Raw genomic sequence first — 18,067 nt, 5'->3', positions numbered from 1 at the left:
CCCCCAACAGTGTTCATGTAATTTTTGACTATTAATATAGGCAATTAAGAAAGTAGTTTCATTTATTACCACAATTCTATGGTTAAGTTTTAAAGGAACAAGCCAATAATTAATGCACAACATGTCATTTCTTTTTAAGATAACAATTTATTAAGCTTTCCACAACCAAGAGATAACACAAAATATTCTGAATGATAACAGACTAATAAGTTTATGGCAGAGAAAAATGTGCATTTTAAACTCTTTTAAGACAAGAAAACAATTAGGTGGAAGTTGCCACCAAATGATCATAGATATAATCCAGCAAACAAACCTTTCAATAACAGAAAATAAAGAACTGAAATGCACATTCAAAAGAAATAACACAGGTAGAGTGAGACCTTGCTCCAGCCTGTGGAGAAAAGGACAAGAAAATGAACATTCTCATAACCATGTAAAATACATTAATTTGACTGTTGTTAATTCCTGTCAGAGTAAGGTGGAGGAGAATGGCGGGAAAACTTACATGGACAGCTCTGTATTAGAACCCCCAGTTTTGGCCACGGTCTGTTCCACCACTTCTTCTCCCTCCTCCTCGCCCCTGTCCTCCCCTTGGATTGGACATTTCCTTCTCTTTCTTGTGCTTTTGATACCTTTCTGCCATAAGCAACAGCTCCTCTGGGATATCCTGCAAAAGGATTCATTTTATTTATGATTCTATACTTGTAATTATTTTGTATTAAAGACTATCAGTTTGTCAGCTGTATTACAATGTAAGTACACATGCACAAAATGCTCAGGAATTATGTCACATTTTCAATAAAAAGTCTATTCAATCAAAAGTGTATTTATGTCAACGCAAAATATGTTTTTGCCAACCTGTCCTGCTCGCTCCAGGATGGGAATTAGCTCAGGTGCCATTCTCCAGTTCTCTCTTGTCACCAGGGTCACAGCAGCACCCGAACGTCTGAAACGAAACATGCATCAACATCACAAGCTAGCACAAGCACAGTCTGGCAGTAAAGTCTACATGCACACACTCTTACCCTGCTCTGCCAGTGCGACCTACACGATGAACATATTCCTCGATGTTACGTGGGAAGTCAAAGTTGAAGACGTGTGTTACGTCATGGACATCCAACCCTCGAGATGCCAAATCTGTGGCCACGAGGATACGAACTCGACCTGGAAAAAGATACAACACTTATTATGTGATAACTTCGATCCAACAGCCTTTACTTGTGGTAGTCTTTAGTTTAAAATAAGACCACCAGCTACACACAAAAATGTGTTTCTATTTTCTCTGCTAGTGCCATGCAGACTATTTTTCAAAGCACTTTTCGCTTCACGTTAAATACCGTTTTTAAAGTCCTTGAGAGCTTCTTCACGGTCACACTGTTCACGGTCACCATGGAGACTCTGCACAGCCAAACCTTGAAGGCACATATCGCTGGACAGGTCATCAACTCTGATGTTGAACAAAAATGGAAACGAGCAAACACAAAGGACGCGCGATTAAAGTGGGTACCAATGCTGATGTGTGTAGGTAACCAACTGTAACAGTGGTGAACAGCTACAACTATGAACCAACTCCCCACTTACGCAAGCTTCTTGCCAACAAAGATGATTACTTTTTCCTCTGGTTGCATGTTTCTGATGAAGTCAAACAGATACGACTTTTTCTCCTCTTCGCGCACAATCAGCACCGTTTGCTGCACCGTGTTAACAGCCTGACAAGAATAGAAACACAGGAAGCGTGCAAACAGAATCCAAACAGGCATACACTATTTAGAACTTTAAAGTAAATAACATGTCTGCCAAGAATAAATGAACAAATTCTCAACTGTCAGACATGCAAAAGTCAGACAGAAACCATCTCTCCAGTACCCAGCTAAAATTTTACTTTTAGTTTTTAAGTCACTAAATGACCATGTGAAATACAGTAGTTTGACTGTTGTTAATTCATCCTTCTTACCTATCTGTGCTGTATTTATTTATACTCCAGAAAGAACCAGTTCAGGTCCAGTTCAAAACTGATGTTAACCATTCCACAGTCTAAACTTAAATCCCGTGGCAACAGAGGCTTCTCCGTGGTAGGTCCCAGACTCTGGAATAGTCTGTCTCTAAATATTAGAGCTGCACAAACCCTGGAACATTGTAAATCTTTACTGAGGGTACATTTTTATGGACTGTCTTTAGCACATGTTGACCCAAACATTTTGTTTTTAACAGCCTTAGTCGTTGTTTTAGTTGTTTGTATCGTCTTGTATTATTCTTTCTCTTTTAAATTTTTATTTCATCATTGTTGTGCATTTTACTTATTTCAATGGCATTTTAGTTTGTAAAGCATGAGCTGTTGTAAATGTGCTATATAAATAAACTTGATAAACTCTTGACCAACTTGATCAAAGTAGTACAACATACAAAAAAAAAAAAAAAAAAAAAAAAAAAAAAAAAATAGTCAAGACATTTAAATCACTGATTGGATTCATTTCTACTTACAGCCAAGTCCAGGGTGCCCACATAAACCATCATGGGATTCTTTAGGTAGGATTTGGCCAGTCGTCTCACACCTGTGGGCCAAGTTGCACTGAAACATGAGAAATAACGGGCATAGGAAGGTTGTTTTGATTTCCATACACTGCACATTATATTCTACAACTCTGAAGCACTTCGGTAAGAAATAAGGTAACATTCAGTGTGAATTATGCCATTATTTACTTTTATAAATTCACCGTACAGTCATATTCCAAGTGTTTATCAATAGATTACATTTATTGTGGTGTATTTGCTAAAATGGATGAACACCAACCAATACTTGATGGTTTTCATGTTTAAAGTCAACCATTTAAATGCTCTTGTTCCTGAATTGGATGTGTCGTGTGTTCATGTGGTCAGTTTCATTATTAACTGATGGCAAATTGTTTATACCTGGTCATGACAGTCTGTCGATCTGGACGGATGTCCAGAAGAATCTTCATAATTTGGGGTTCAAAGCCCATATCTAACATACGGTCAGCCTCGTCCAGCACCTTTTTAAAAGAGTAATTACTAAAGACAGCGCATCTCGTTTTCACCACACACAACACGAGTACGCCAAATATACAAAATAAAACCCACCTACTATGCACCATGTGTCAGCAGCCAGTAGATGACACGTTTACAAGCCTCAAGTATACAAGTATAATTTTCCGGGCCCAAAAAAAGCCTGGTTGATTATGGTGTACACTGCTAGTTTAATCTATAAGACTATGGCACAAATTAGTAGCAACTTATACATTATAATATAAATCCATCCATTCTATGTGCAAGTATGCCTACTAAAAAGGGATACTTTAAGTCTATGAGAAAACAATCAAATTTCACAATCAACAGTTTATCTGCATACGGACAGCTATGATTTTACCTTCTTAATTTGATAATCCTTTAGCTGGCTGCAGATTAGAAATGTTAAAAACACATTGGTAATTTTAGATTTAGTTTTAGATGTGGATCCTTGTTATGACCTGCAGGGTTAAGTGAGCAGATATTGCTACACCTATTGTTTACGCATTTAATCAGGCTTCCTGTCAAATGCTACAAGAACACTTTCATGGGTTTTTTTTTTCCCCTACACACTGGACCAACACAAGCTTTGAGGAAAGCAAACATGCATAGACATAAAGAGCTGACCAAGTAGGTGATGCAGCGGAGGTTGATAAGCTCATTCATCTGTAGGTCATTGAGGCGGCCGGGTGTAGCAATCACGATGTCCACGCCATCCTTCACTAGGTTGATCTGGCCTCTCCTATCACCTCCACCATAGATACAGATACTGAGAGAGATGCAGAAGGAACAATCGTTATCATGCCCTCTCTACATCACATGATCATTGATTTTAATTTATTTTTAGTGACTTATGACCTTTTGTAACCCTTATAGCGGTACTTGTTGCACTCTGCTTCAATCTGCAGGGCCAGCTCTCTGGTAGGAGTTAGCACTAACATGCCTGGACCATCCCGCTCAGCTCTAGGTCTACTCAAAGGACAAAAAGATAAAGATTTAATAGAGGAAGAGGCAAAATTATTGTAGGTATCCTCTTCTGAAAGGAATTGAACAAAACAGCGCTATCTATTATTTGAGAACGTGGCGCCAGTTACACTCAGATTGTGCTAAAAATAAGGTTTTTCTACACTCACACAGGCTGCCCATCCATGTGGATGAACCCCGGCAGCAGGTAGGCCAGTGTTTTCCCTGTTCCAGTCTGAGCGATGGCTATCAGGTCCTCGCCACTCAGTAGCACTGGCCACGCTTGAGACTGAAGAAATATTAAAAACTATATTTTAAAAAGTCATCATCATATATAACCCCACATCTGGTATAAGACTTAGTAACTTTAATGTTAGCATGTGAGATATAAAATAAATAAATAAAGATTACCCAAAATCTTTTATATGGAGAGTATGCAAGAACAAAAACATTTTTTATGATATATATTAAAAAAAAGATACGTTTTAAAATATATGTTTAGGTTAGTCGCATGTTAGAAACCTCCTGTTGAAGAGACAGAAACTGTTTATTCTGCAACTGAAAAAAACTCCAAGAACATATTGAAGCAAGTATGTACTTGTCATTACTGCAACATCATGTCAGCAGGCTTGTACTTACACTGTGGAGCTATAAATAGTGATTCATTGTACAGAACTGGTTGTTCCACTACCTGTAATATTGCTTTCAATCTGACCAGATTCCTACTGTGAAATGAAAGTTAAATCTGGAAATGAAAGTTAAACTTTGAAAGAGAGATGGTGTTTCATTTCCCTATGCAGCATACCATCATGAATTCTGATGTGACCCAAGTATGAAAAGAAAGTACTCCAGGCTTCTATGGTGTAGGTTCAGTGTGAAGGGCGGGAAATGTTTAATTACTGTTAATAAAATTATTTATAGCTCATCTTGCCCAGTGCTTACTCGTAGGGTAAGATTGAGTTTCTGTCTGTGCCACTGCAAGGACTTTACCTTGATACTGTAAATAAAATTCAACTGAATCACCTGTGGTGGGATGAGAACAGATAACGAAATCAGTCTCTAGTGCGGTCTGTGTTTATCCTTTTATTAAACGGTTACTGGCTCAGTGGCTTGCTCTCTATTTCTGCTGCCATCCCAGCTACTTGCTCGTTTCCATTCCGTACATCTTTCGATGTAATAAAAATGAAATCCAGCATGACAGAGCTCACTGTAATTACATTTTGCTTATTTTATCTTGGTATACTCTTTGTTGCTTTCGTTCTGCTACATGTACCCAAGCTGTAGTAATACACAAATTTCACCATGGTGGGATCATTAAAGTCTTATCTTATTATACAGTAAGTGCACAGTCACTGAAGGATGCTTTAGGCATGTGAGAAGCAGGATAATGTCAAAACCTCTCATTATTTATGTTTACTTTGAATCGTTTCTTTAAATTTTGATTAAAAATCCAAATATTGTCTGTTCCAAAACAAGTAACAACCTACACAGGATTCTCTAGTCACCACTGGTTGATTTTACAAATGCAGATTTAACTTAAAATTAAAGATATTTGTGACCTTGAAACAACAAGCTAAACATCTCTGACAAAAAGAGAATGATTTACTAAACCAGAGGTTCCCAAAGTGTGGGGCCCGCCCCCTGGGGGGGGGGGCGCGGTATGAAAAGAAAAAAAAAAAGAAAAAGAAAGAGCACTTGGACACTGTGGACAGGTTTTTGACGGGGCTCCCACACAAACGCAAAGCAGGAGATGAAGCATAGCCAAATATGTTTCCAAACCAACTTCCTTCCAAGCCAAAGACAGGAAAATATGGTGAAGCATATCTTCCCTTTGGCTTCACCTGCACAAGTGCCAAGGTAGGTCTCCCCTGCAAAATTAGTTTCCCTGCATCGGGAGCACGCGCTGGGCTCTCCAAATCACGGACAAACAGTATCCCACATTCTTGATTTTTAGTTCACAAACACTTCTTGTAATAACTAACTACTCCTGACATTTTGGACATGTTAGCTCTTTATGCAGTAAAGTTACAGTGGGATACAAATAATATCAGGCTGATCCTGCCGTAATTTGTTCCCCCTGTTCAAATCACGGACAAACAGTATCCCACAGCTGTTTATGTGTTTAAACCCATTTTGCACAGAGAGACATTTTTTGAAAAATGTATTGATAGCAATGTTGAATATTATTACCAGGGCTCTAGACTAACTTTTTGACATGGGCGCACCGGTGCGCCTAACTTTAAAAATTTAGGCGCACCGGCACAAAAGTTAGGCGCACTCAAATTTTTCAACCGCATCGCTTAACACCGCAGTTTTACATGTGCACTTTCTTTGGGGGGAAGTCCATACAGACAATATTCATTTCTAAATTATTAACTAACAAACTTGTGCTTAAAGTGCTTTGTAATATTGTAGAAAATGTTAAACTTAATCATCATCTTGGCCTCCTCTGACGACCTGTTTGCTGCTGCCTGCTGCTGAAAGGCAGTGGGGAGAGGGGACACTTGGGCAGTGCATTTATTGCAGCATATAATGTGTTTTCTGGATACACTGCTGCTTTTTCAGCATTCAAAGATTGATGGCACCGTGTCAGAGCACTGGCTATGAATTTCAGACGGATCAGGCCTTAACTTAACAAAAAAGTTATCAATAGTTCTTTTCATCTTTTCTTATTACCCACAGCTACATCCACTTCTGTCAGGCCTAGGCTGATCACTAGGGCTGGGTATCATCACTGATTTCTATAATCCATTCGATTCAGGTTCTCAAAATCCTGATTCGATTCAATTTAGCCTCAGACAGTCAGAAATATTATAATTCTGATCATTTATCAGTACTGATACATGTGAGACTTCATCAGAATTCTGAACATCACAGCAGATGCCTTCGTGTGAAAGTAACTGAGAATAAAACAGAAAAACATGAAGGAGATTTTTCTGGTCTGGCTTTTTATAGCAGATAACCTTAAAAATATTCTGCAATTTTGCATAATTTTAAGAAGTTTAAATTTCTTCAATACTGAACAGCAGAAATTAGGCTTTCTTGTCCGAGGTCATTTAAGTGAAAAAAGAAAAAGAAAAGAAAAAGACAGCGGCCGACAGCGCTGTAAACAACGGTAGACTGGTGGGTAATAAGCGAATGAATAATGCAGAAAACAGAGATTTGACACGGGAAACTGTTCTTGAAGTACAGAGAGAGAGAGAGAGAGAGAGAGCTGTGCATGAAGTGTGATTTTTATCGTTGTGGAAGCAAAACAGCAAAAGTAAGAGGGAATTCATGACGACATTGATCAAATGTGAAGCGTAGTTTGCTGCTTCTTTTGCTGTTGGCTCGGCGAATTTTGGTTGGAGAGAGACAAAACCTGCAGCTCAGAATCAGCGCAAAAAAGACGGAAAAACAGCGCGGACCAGACGCATCAGAATCGCTAAGCTCCGACAGCGTGTCCGTGTTCGGGCCGTGGAGTGAGAAAGTCGAGAAAGACAAAGCTGTTTCTGATGTGTCGGGTCCGCTCTGTGTTTACGTCTTTGTGTGGAATCCGTTAATGAATTGATATCGCTTTATTCAAGCTACTCACCTCTCTCTTCCACCTGCACTTTCAACTGGACCACGGCCAATCAGAGAGGTCCCGCCCCTGACTATCTCTGATTGGTTTAGTCCACGATGACTGTTGTTGACCACACGGAGAGTTGCAGGGATTTTTTTTTTTTTTTTTTGTTACCCGAAAATATTTTTTTTTAGTCGCACCACTGAAAAATTTGGTCGCACTCTAGAGCCCTGATTACACAGGAAAAAAAACAACTACACGTAAAATAATTACACCGTGACGCCTCTGCCTTTCTAAATGGAGGGACAGTAACTGTGTGTGTATATGTAAGCGTGTAAAACCTGAAGATAGAGTCAAAATACTGTTAATCTGACTATCTGCCATTCTGCAATTCATCTCATGTAAACAATAACGTGGCGCACAGCGTGACGGGAAAAGAGGCACATACCTTTGACGTTGCGTGACGAACTCTGTAATCCTCGCCCACACGTAAACGCAAAAAAGGAGTTTTAAATAATCGCAACGCCGTTTACGTGTTGACGAAAAGCCCAAACGCATAGAAACAGAGTTTTCAAAAATACCCGTGTAGGTGTGGACGTAGCGTAAAAGAGTTAGTAGTATATTTTATTATTACCTGTAATTTATTGCTGTTTACTTGTATTTGCTTAATTGTTTACTAAATGTTTGAGGTGTGAAATAAACCGCAATGGAGTTTGTAAACAAAATATGGGTGTGTGTGTTCGGAGGATGTGTTTGTGCGGGGGGGGGGCGCGAACATTTTTCTTGTAAAAAAGGGGGGCCTGGCAAAAAAAGTTTGGGAACCACTGTACTAAACTATCTGTGTGTAGCGTGGGGCTGGGGTGGGGGAATCAGTGTGCTTATATAGTACGGCTGCCACAAATGATTATTTTGATAATCGATTGGACATAAAACGTTGAGCTTATTGCACCAGCATGCATCAGCTCTTATATAACTATCATTAGCATACAGCTTGAAGTGTTTAGGGTATGTGCTAACTAAAAGCAAAGACAAGATGATAGTTTATTAAACTTTTAATGAAATTTGTAGATCGTTTCAGTGGAGTTTAATAAACTCAGTCCTCTGCTCCTTGCTCCCTCAAATATAACAGTACACTGGAGTAAATTCTCTAACATCTCACATTTCTGTTTAATCAGTTTTCTGTTTGACGTTTATTCAGCTGTGTGACAACTATAACTTTAATCTGAGCCAAACCGATTTACTCATTTTTAAGTTATCCGAGTGACTTATATATCATGTTTAACCTGAGTAGCGAAAGACCGCGGGGGTCTGAAAATGATGTGCTGGGAGTTCGCCGTTCTTGCCGGCTCTAGTGAGCCTTGACCTCCCGGTCAGCTTGTCTCCGAAAATATCGGAGGACTTTTGCAAATATGCGATGTCTTGATAGATTGAACAGACATTTGAAGTTTACACAGCTACATTCTCGCCTGAAAATATCTTAAGTTTATTTTGTGACGCAGAAAGAGTAATATTAAAACTAAGTAGCTGCCACCATTGCTGGAAACTGGAATTGGCTGAGCTGCGTTATTAATTCTGGGATAGGCTGGGCCACAAAGGATAAACCCGACCCGTCTTTCAAATCTGGGGAAAAGTAGGACGCATTTGTCGGAGTCTTTGAATTTGGACAGACTTCGTCGCATCGCTGTCACGTAATCAGCCTTTTAATGTGGCCTACGAAGGATGCAGAATTTGGAGTCAGCTACGACAGCGGTCCCCAACCCCCGGGCCTCGGACCGGTACCGGTCCGTGAGTCGTTTGGTACCAGGCCGCGAAAGTTGAGGCTCAGGTGTGAAATGTATGGTTTTCAGGGTTTTTATCGGTTTTCAGCGTTATTTTGTTATCGTTTTTATCGTTAACTTGGTTTTCCTGGGTTTTTTCACGTGTGTTATGAATAAATCTTTTTTTCGGTACCGGTACTAGTTTTATTTTGTTGTATTTATCTGCGACACCTTAAAGGCCGGTCCGTGAAAATATTGTCGGGCATAAACCAGTCCGTGAGGCAAAAAGGTTGGGGACCGCTGAGCTACGATACCGAAGACTGCTTCTTTTTCTTCAGCATTTAGGGTCAGCTGCCATCCTTGTACATGCATTGCTGCCATCTTCTGTTTCAGTCCGTTATTACACTCTTAAATCCTACTATCCTACTGGGGCGATCGTAGCTCAAGAGTTGGCAGTTCGGCTCGGACAGTCTCGGTCGTTGTGTCCTTGGGCAAGACACTTCACCCGTTGCCTACTGGTGGTGGTCAGAGGGCCCGGTGTTGCCAGTGTTCGGCAGCCTCGCCTCTGTCAGTGCGCCCCAGGGCAGCTGTAGCTACAATGTAGCTTGCCATCACCAGTGTGTGAATGTGTGTGTGAATGGGTGAATGACTGAATGTAGTGTAAAGCGCTTTGGGGTCCTTAGGGACTAAGTAAAGCGCTATAGAAATACAGGCCATTTATCATTTACTTATTCCTGTGTCTTTCAGGATTTTAGAAAGCTTCAAACGATGCGTCGACTATTAAATTAGTCGTCTACGATTTTGATAGTTGACTAATCGTGGCAGCCCTATTATATAGCAACTTCAGTTAGTGAGAAACTGGAAGTAAAACTTAGAATTACGTTTAACACAGTGAAAACCTTTAAAAATGAAAAGATTGGTTCAAGGAACTCAATGAAAGTTGTATTGTGTGTGCGCGGAGAGAAATAATGGTTTTTTTTTTCCTCTCTTAAAAAAATAAACAAAAAGAAAACCACACATGATGCCACCTACAACCGATTTTCAGTTCTGCTTCTTGGGAAGACTACAACAGTTACTGGCTCAGTTCCAAGAATTTATAATAAAATAGGCTGAGTTCCTGTTAAAGCTGACACTGAAGTCAAACACTGGATTTGCCCACAGCAGAAACAGGGCAGGTCACTACAGGTGCATCTGTCATTGCAACACACAGACTAACAGATATGAAAGTTTTTGTTCCCAAACCCACCTACAACACATTTACACAACATACAAGGTAAAGAATCTCCCTGGTTTACAAAGAAATATTTTACACATAAAACAAACTAAAATATTTGGTTTTACACACATCTGAGAGTTCCAACAGAGAGATTTGTTCTGATTCAGATTCATCTCATTTGGCACATTCACAATATTTATCATTACAACTTATTAATAGGTTTAATTTTAACTATGGCTAAACTGATAAAAAACAAACAAAAAAAACAAAAAACATAAACTGCTATGGTGCCACAATCATACCTGGATGGGGGTTGGTTTGGTGAAGCCAACCCGGTCAATGTTTTCCATGATCTCTGGATAAAGCTCAAAGGCCTCAAGAAATGTGCGACAGGGATTGGGAATTTGCCGTTTCTCTTCTTCCTCGTTCAGGTCATCCACAAAGATATTGTTGTTCTCCTTCCTGAGGAAAAGGTGTAAACAAACATGAAAACAGATTCAAAGCTAAAGTACCAAGTACCATGCTAAACGCAAAACTGTGTATGCTAAACTGTGTATTTGTTTCCATCCTGATCCAAAAGGTGATCAATTGTCAGTGTCAAATGTATGCCATTAGATAAAAAGCACATACAAAAATAAGAGCACAGACATTAAGGGGAAGGTGCTCCAAATTCAAAATGTACCAAATATAAAAACGCCAAGAAAGTCAGAGTGGAAGACTCCACTCAATCAAGGGCAGACTTTAGAAAGAGAATGATCACAGGCACAACCCATAAAGCCAGAGAGCAGAGTTCTAAAAAGTAGTTATTTAGATACACCCACCACATACCCTTCTTGCTGAGGAAAAACAGTCCAACAAAGGCAATGTTACAGCAGTTTTTGGATGAAAAATCCAACCACTTTGAGACTGTCCGTCTGTATTTGAACTAGGGATGTGCGTGAGTAGTCAACTAATTGTTGCTAATGTCACCAGTGACTACCAGACGTACTAGTCGTTTAATGTAATTGTCAACATTTTAATTGATGCCCAAACGCTCGTAAATTGTTGAGTCTTAAATTTTATGGAGCCACCTGCCACCAGGTGGAGCACTGTTGTTGAGAAATGCCACAGATCTGTTAATCTCGGGGCCTTGCTCATGAGTGAGCGGAGCAGGGGATCAGAGGGATTGGTGCTGACCGGATGGCTTCAGTGATGCAAACGCTGTCTGTTACGGTGAAGAGAAACCTAAGTGTAAAAGCAAAGCTCTCGTTTGCTGGTCGATCTACCCTACCTACCCTCACCTATGGTTATGAGCTCTGGGTATTAACCAAAAGAACCGAAAGAACGAGATCACGGATACAAGCAGCAGAAATTAGCTTTGTTCTCAAGTTATGGCATTCATAAGATTTCAGAAAACCTAACCCTCTGACCTTAAGGTCAAGGTCACCGAGATACTCAAGATTTTAGTAGAAAGACTTCTGGTATAAATTGAGTTATCACATTCACAAACTTAGGTTTCCATGCTGACAACAATACCTTAAGTCTTTTATGGCTGGTGTTATAACATCACGGAAAGCACAGAAGAGATCTTCCTTTCTGAACTGGCTTAAATTTTGTTTATACATGTAAAACCCTGTCATATGGAAGTACATGGGCATATGACCAAGAACCACTAAGATTTACCTCCATTCACCAACTTCCTCTGCTGTAAGCACGGCCACACTTGGTGCCTCAGTGTAAAACTTCTTTTTTATGGGTGGTATGTCTGAAGAAAGCGAAAATATCACAAAATAAGTTTATAGCTTTGGATAATTATATTTGGAAATTTAGATTTTATTGTCTGGCTGGTGTTATAACATCACATATTTGACGGTAACTTAGCATTAATAAACTGTAAGATTTTAGCCATTTTATAGGTATGGCATATGTACATGGGGTTCACAATTTCCATCCCCAACACCCAAAAAAATGAAAAATCTTTAACTTGAAGTCTTTAACTTTAGCACACTCTTTAATTTCTAATCAATTATCCTACAATAACGACAAATTAAGCTATATCAATAGTTAAATAATTTTGAATTGGAAGTCATGTGCCCTTTTAACAAAATATGATCCCTTACCCTTCCACTTAAGCTCCTTATACTTCTCCTTGTTCTCCCGGATGGCGTCCCAGTCTATGGATGGACGGTCCTGGACAACATTTGCAGCCTGCAATTCAGCAGTAGACCAGACAGAGCCAGTCTTTTCTCCTCCACATCTTCCTTCATACTCTTGTCCTCTGCGAGAACCTGAGAAGAAAATCCATATTTTCATAGTCATTCACTAAGAACCAAAACTCATATCAAAAATTCTTCAATGAGTAATTGTCAAACAGTTAGGAGATCATCTGCAGAGGAATGGCTTATTTGAAAAGTTTCAGTCAGGTTTCAGAGCCCATCTCAGTACAGAAACAGCTTTAGTGAAAGTTACAAATGATCTTCTTATGGCCTCTGACAGTTGACTCGTCTCTGTGCTTGTCCGGCTAGACCTCAGTGCAGCGTTCAACACTGTCGACCATAATATTCTATTACAATGATTAGAGCATGCTGTAGGTATTACAGGTACTGGGCTGCAGTGGTTTGTATCATATCTATCTATTTGACTCCAATTTGTTCATCTAAATGGAGAGTCCTCTTCACACACTAAAGTTAATTATGGAGTTCCACAGGGTTCAGTGCTAGGACCAATTCTGTTTACATTATAAATGCTTCTCTTAGGCAGTATCATCAGAAGACATAGCATACATTTTCACTTTACATTTGATCCATGAAGCCATATAACACACACCAATTAGTTGAACTGCAGGAATGTCTTAAAGACATAAAGACCTGGATGACCTCTAATTTTCTGCTTCTAAATTCAGATAAAACTGAGGTTATTGTACTCAGCCCTGAAAATCTTAGAAATATGGTATCTAACCAGATTCTTACTCTGGTTGGCATTAACTTGGCCTCCAGTAACACTGTGAGGAACCTTGGAGTCATTTTTGATCAGGACATGTCCTTCAATGCACATATTAAACAAATATGTAGGACTGCTTTCTGCCATTTGCAAAATATCTCTAAAATTAGAAATATCCCGTCTCAGAGTGACGCTGAAAAACTAATTCATGCATTTATTACTTCTAGGCTGGACTACTGTAATTCATTATTATCAGGATGTCCTAAAAACTCCCTGAAAAGCCTTCCGTTAATCCAAAATGCTGCAGCGAGTACTGACAGGAACTAGAAAGAGAGAGCATATTTCTCCTGTATTGGCTTCCCTTCATTGGCTTCCTGTTAAATCCAGAATTGAATTCAAAATCCTGCTGCTCACATACAAGGTCTTAAATAGTCAGGGCCCATCTTATCTTAATGACCTTATAGTACCATATCAACCCATTAGAGCACTTTGCTCTCACACTGCAGGCTTACTTGTTGTTCCTAGAGTTTTTAAGAGTAGAATGGGAGGGAGAGCCTTCAGTTTTCAGGCCCCTCTTCTGTGGAACCAGCTTCCAGTTTGGATTCGGGAGAGAGACACTATCTCTACTTTTAAGATTATCAAAAAGAATGGTTTTAAGCCTAAAGTATATTAGTTAGGGCTGGATCAGGTGACCCTGAATCCTCCCTTAGTTGTGGTGCAATAGGTTTAGGCTGCTGGGGGATTCCCATGATCCACTGAGTATTTCTTTTTCACTCACTATGTGTTAATAGAGGTCTCTGCACTGAATCATGGTTGTTATTAATCTCTGAGTCCCTTTCACAGCATGTATTTTATCCTGTCTTCCTTCTCTCACCCCAACCGGCCCCAGCAGATGGCTGCCCCTGAGCCTGATTCTGCCGGAGGTTTCTTCCTGTTAAAAGGGAGTTTTTCTTTCCCACTGTCACCCAAGTTCTTGCTCATAGGGGGTCATATGACGTTTGGGTTTCTCTCTGTATGTATTATTGTAGGGTCTACCTTACAATGCGCCTTGAGGTGACTGTTGTTGTGATTTGGCGCTGTATAAATAAAATTGAATTGAAATGAATTAAGTGCAGTGCAGTAATGAAATGTGACACAACTGCGTATCAGCAAAAGTCAGAACCTTATGTAGCAATCTTTGGGACAAAAGCTCAGGTATAAACATCCTGCTTCAACTGACACGAGGATTCTTATTTGGGTAGAGCTATCACTATGACCAAAATAAAGGTGGAATTAAATGCTGTGAAGGAGATATTTAAATTTATGTTAATCTCAGAAATGTAAAGGTTGGGTCAGACAGAAAGCAAAACAAATTCTTGTCCACTGTATTAACTAAAAATGGCTGTAATTTAAACTAAAAAGAGTATATTATATAGTATTTGTACTAAAAACAATTATCTTTGATGAATTAAAGAAAATGTTAGTGGAAAAAATATTAACCAAGAATCCCAAGGAAAATCCTTTTGAAAACGTCATTGTTTTCTAAGAGAAAAGAAATTAAAATAAATAAATTTCACACCATTACAATATCGGGAGTTGCCCTCTGCCACCAGGTCTTCGATCATCTCTTTGGCCTTCTGCTGTGCTGCAGTGGACCCAAAAATGACTACCTCACCTTCATAACCTCCCTTGTTTATCTGAAAACACAAACAGCATAGTAACAAAGAGGGCATAAGGATAACGTCTTACACATTTGCCTGTGTACTGAATTAGTTCTGATATTCACATTTTTAGTAAATTTGGCTGCGGGATTTTAAACTTTTCACTCTTGTCCTGAAAATACTACCATTTTGACTCATGTTCCCAATAAGTTTTCAATATATTTTGTGTTCAAGCCTTTTAGAAACAGAGCTAAAAACTATATCTTTTATCATTTACAGTCAGTACCAGAAGTTACCACTGGATAGCAACTTATTACACTTTTGGCAATTGACTCTGGTTTGATGGCATTTTAAACTTCATGCGCTCAGATTATAAATGCACATGGGGGACAAATTATTAAGAACATTTTAAAATATATTGCAGTTCTGTACACCACACAGACACTACACCCTGATCATAATACCGTTTTTAAGACCACTTTAATGATATTTGGCAATTAAAAATGCCTTTTCCCCCCTTTCAGAGCCATGATATATTTCCCTAAAATACCTAATCATTCATCTACTTGTTTACACTCTCCTTGAATCAGCTGGTTGTTGATTATTGACAACAGAGAACAGAGAAGATGCACAGTACCCTCTGGTGGACAAACTATGAAACATCACTGATAACATGGTTGAAGGGCATTTCTCCTGTCTTTTCTAAAATGTTTTGATTTATTGGCCTTCATAATGCAGATAACAACAGACTGGTAAATAGCCAATATCAGCTGATACTACCAATGGAAATCTAAATCTTTTAGGCGTGTAACCTAAATAATAAAGTAGAATGATCATTTTTTTAACAGTTAAAAATAAACAAACAAAAAAATGTACGTTTTCCCAATTTCTGGCAGAACTTTATTGGATTGTAATGGATTTTACAGGTATGGGTCCACCACACATAAACTGGTAGGTGGAAGTTGGCAACTACAACATCCCTCAGTCTGCTTTCTTGTTCCTTCCCCATGCCAGGTAGCCCCATTTAACCTAGAAAACCTCAGGAAAAGGTTGACAAATCTATATTTCAGCAGTTCACTCTGAGCATGCTGACATTTTGCGCAAGCTTATGCCGAATATGAGCTTGTTAGTGAACATGTTGAGAATAGGCTGATAAACCTGAGATTAGCCCAATTTTTACATAGGTTTTGAGTGTGTGCTTTCCTTCTTACTTCGGGTGTTCAGTTTTAGAAGTAAGGGAGTTTGATTTAGCACCACAAAGGAATTTCTTAGGAAATAGCTGTCCCCTAAGACTGAAGGAGGAAACGCATTGTTGTCCAAGCACAGCATTGTTTGCCCTAACACCTCTCCCAGCACCCAAGAACCCAAATGTGATACAATAAAAGCACAAGAATTGGAAAAGGGGAGAGGACAGAGTGGAAAGGGGGTGAAGGGAAAAGATAAGTTGATGAGAATCCATTCAAGGCTCAAAATAGTGTTTATTGTCATCAGGGCATTATCAAGTCCAAGTTAAATAACCATTTCTAAACAAATTAAAAAATTTTTTTTTACTTCTAAACTGTGATTTCCCATGATTTGTTGTACTAGTTTTAACACAACATCAACCAACTTGCCTTGATTCTTGCACCAGAGCTCTCTTGAAGTTCACGAATTGTGGCTCCTCCACGACCTTTTAACAGAATAAAATGTGTTTTAGAGTCTAAACCTGCAGAACCTCCAGGGTATAGGCCAACCTCATCACCTACACAGCTTCTTCACGCGGACCCATCAAATCTAAGCTAACGCTAACAACACAACTAAATGCAGTTACATTTCATCTCTGCATTAATTCTGACAACGTACCTATTACTCTTCCAATTGAAGTAGTTTCCACTGTGATAGTCAGAGGCCGGGAAGACTCTTCTTTGCTAAACGTCGTCTGTCGTCCGGGGCCTCCACGATCACCTCCCCACTTGTTGACCTCGGGACCCGGGCCGCTACGATTACCTCTCCTCTCCCTTGGGGCTCCAAATTTGGTTCCATTTTTCACACCGAAAACAACATTTTCCCTTTGACGGTCATTACATGAAAATTTCCAATCGGCCGGAGCCGGTTTTGTAGCAGGTTTGTAGATAGCAACTCCGTCCTGGTCGTACTCATCCTCCCAATCAGACATTTTAAGCTTGGCTACCCAACAGCTACCTACGCACTACTTCAGTAAGCGCAATTAACGGTCGAACAGTGAATTCGCGGACGGCGCCGCGTTAACGTCCTTCCTGAAAAGTTAGTTTTTCTAAAACTCTTGTAAATTTTCATAAATTTACATCAGACGTGGCTGAAATTGTATAGAAAATTGTGAAATTTCAGATAAAAAAAAGTGTATACATTTAATTTAATGTAAATAAATGCCTAAGAAATATCCATTTGTTAATTACCCTACCGTCTAGAGAGTTGAAGGCTATAGATTTCTTAGTCTCAAAACGCAATGTTCTTTTGTCTTCTTATTAATTAACAAATAAATAAAATTAAGAATTTCCACCAAAAAAGACACAAAAAACAAAAAAGTTCAGATAACCTGTACTTTATTAATGAATAATAAAATTCTTTGCATTTCTCATCCAGAGAACATAGTGTGCACTTTAATAAATTAATTTCAAAGAAATAATAAAGTTAACATTATCAAGCTTTAAGGCCAGTTGTGTAATAAATTATCGTTCAAGCAATACAGAAATGGTATTATTAGCCATCAAAGCCATATAAAGTCTGTGACCAAGGCGACATAACTTAAGTGAACTGGATGCCCAACTGAAAAGCAGGAGTTTGACTTCAACTATACAATATGCATAGTCTGTAGGCAAACTAGGCCTTTATAGCTCCGTGAAGAAGAAAAAAATAATAGGAGGATTCTCAAGCAATATACAGACAGCAAAAATAGGCATGTTTTCTTTGGGAGGGGAGGGCAACAATTGCAGTTTTTAAGGTTGTCCCATCTGTGTTTGGTGTCTTGCTTCATTGTTACTTATGG

General features: G+C 39.1%; 1 protein-coding gene across 1 annotated transcript; it reads right to left on the bottom strand.

The window, feature by feature from the left end:
* Positions 1-172: 172 nt before the first annotated feature.
* ddx43 (DEAD (Asp-Glu-Ala-Asp) box polypeptide 43) lies at positions 173-17,218 on the bottom strand. Its single transcript, XM_063491765.1, has 17 exons — positions 16,906-17,218; positions 16,677-16,732; positions 14,982-15,099; positions 12,604-12,771; positions 12,167-12,248; positions 10,807-10,966; positions 4,158-4,276; positions 3,883-3,993; positions 3,652-3,793; positions 2,911-3,011; positions 2,482-2,569; positions 1,582-1,709; positions 1,338-1,447; positions 1,026-1,164; positions 859-946; positions 506-667; positions 173-391 (listed from the first exon to the last, which is right to left on the bottom strand). Exons 1-16 carry the CDS (start codon positions 17,216-17,218, stop codon positions 521-523), a joined length of 2,070 nt encoding a protein of 689 aa, XP_063347835.1. The 3' UTR covers positions 173-391; positions 506-520.
* Positions 17,219-18,067: the final 849 nt, after the last annotated feature.

Source organism: Pelmatolapia mariae, linkage group LG13 (assembly GCF_036321145.2).
Source record: "Pelmatolapia mariae isolate MD_Pm_ZW linkage group LG13, Pm_UMD_F_2, whole genome shotgun sequence".
Taxonomy (NCBI): domain Eukaryota; kingdom Metazoa; phylum Chordata; class Actinopteri; order Cichliformes; family Cichlidae; genus Pelmatolapia; species Pelmatolapia mariae.
This window is presented reverse-complemented; position numbering and strand designations above follow the sequence as displayed.

Excerpts from the sequence above, each read along its gene's own strand:
- ddx43 (XM_063491765.1), bottom strand. The coding sequence starts at position 17,218 with ATGTCTGATTGGGAGGATGAGTACGACCAGGACGGAGTTGCTATCTAC. Across the intron at positions 12,772-14,981 it reads CAACTCCCGATATTGTAATG|GTTCTCGCAGAGGACAAGAG; the intron begins GTGTGAAATTTA and ends TTTTCTTCTCAG. Across the intron at positions 3,794-3,882 it reads CGCTATAAGGGTTACAAAAG|TATCTGTATCTATGGTGGAG; the intron begins GTCATAAGTCAC and ends CATCTCTCTCAG.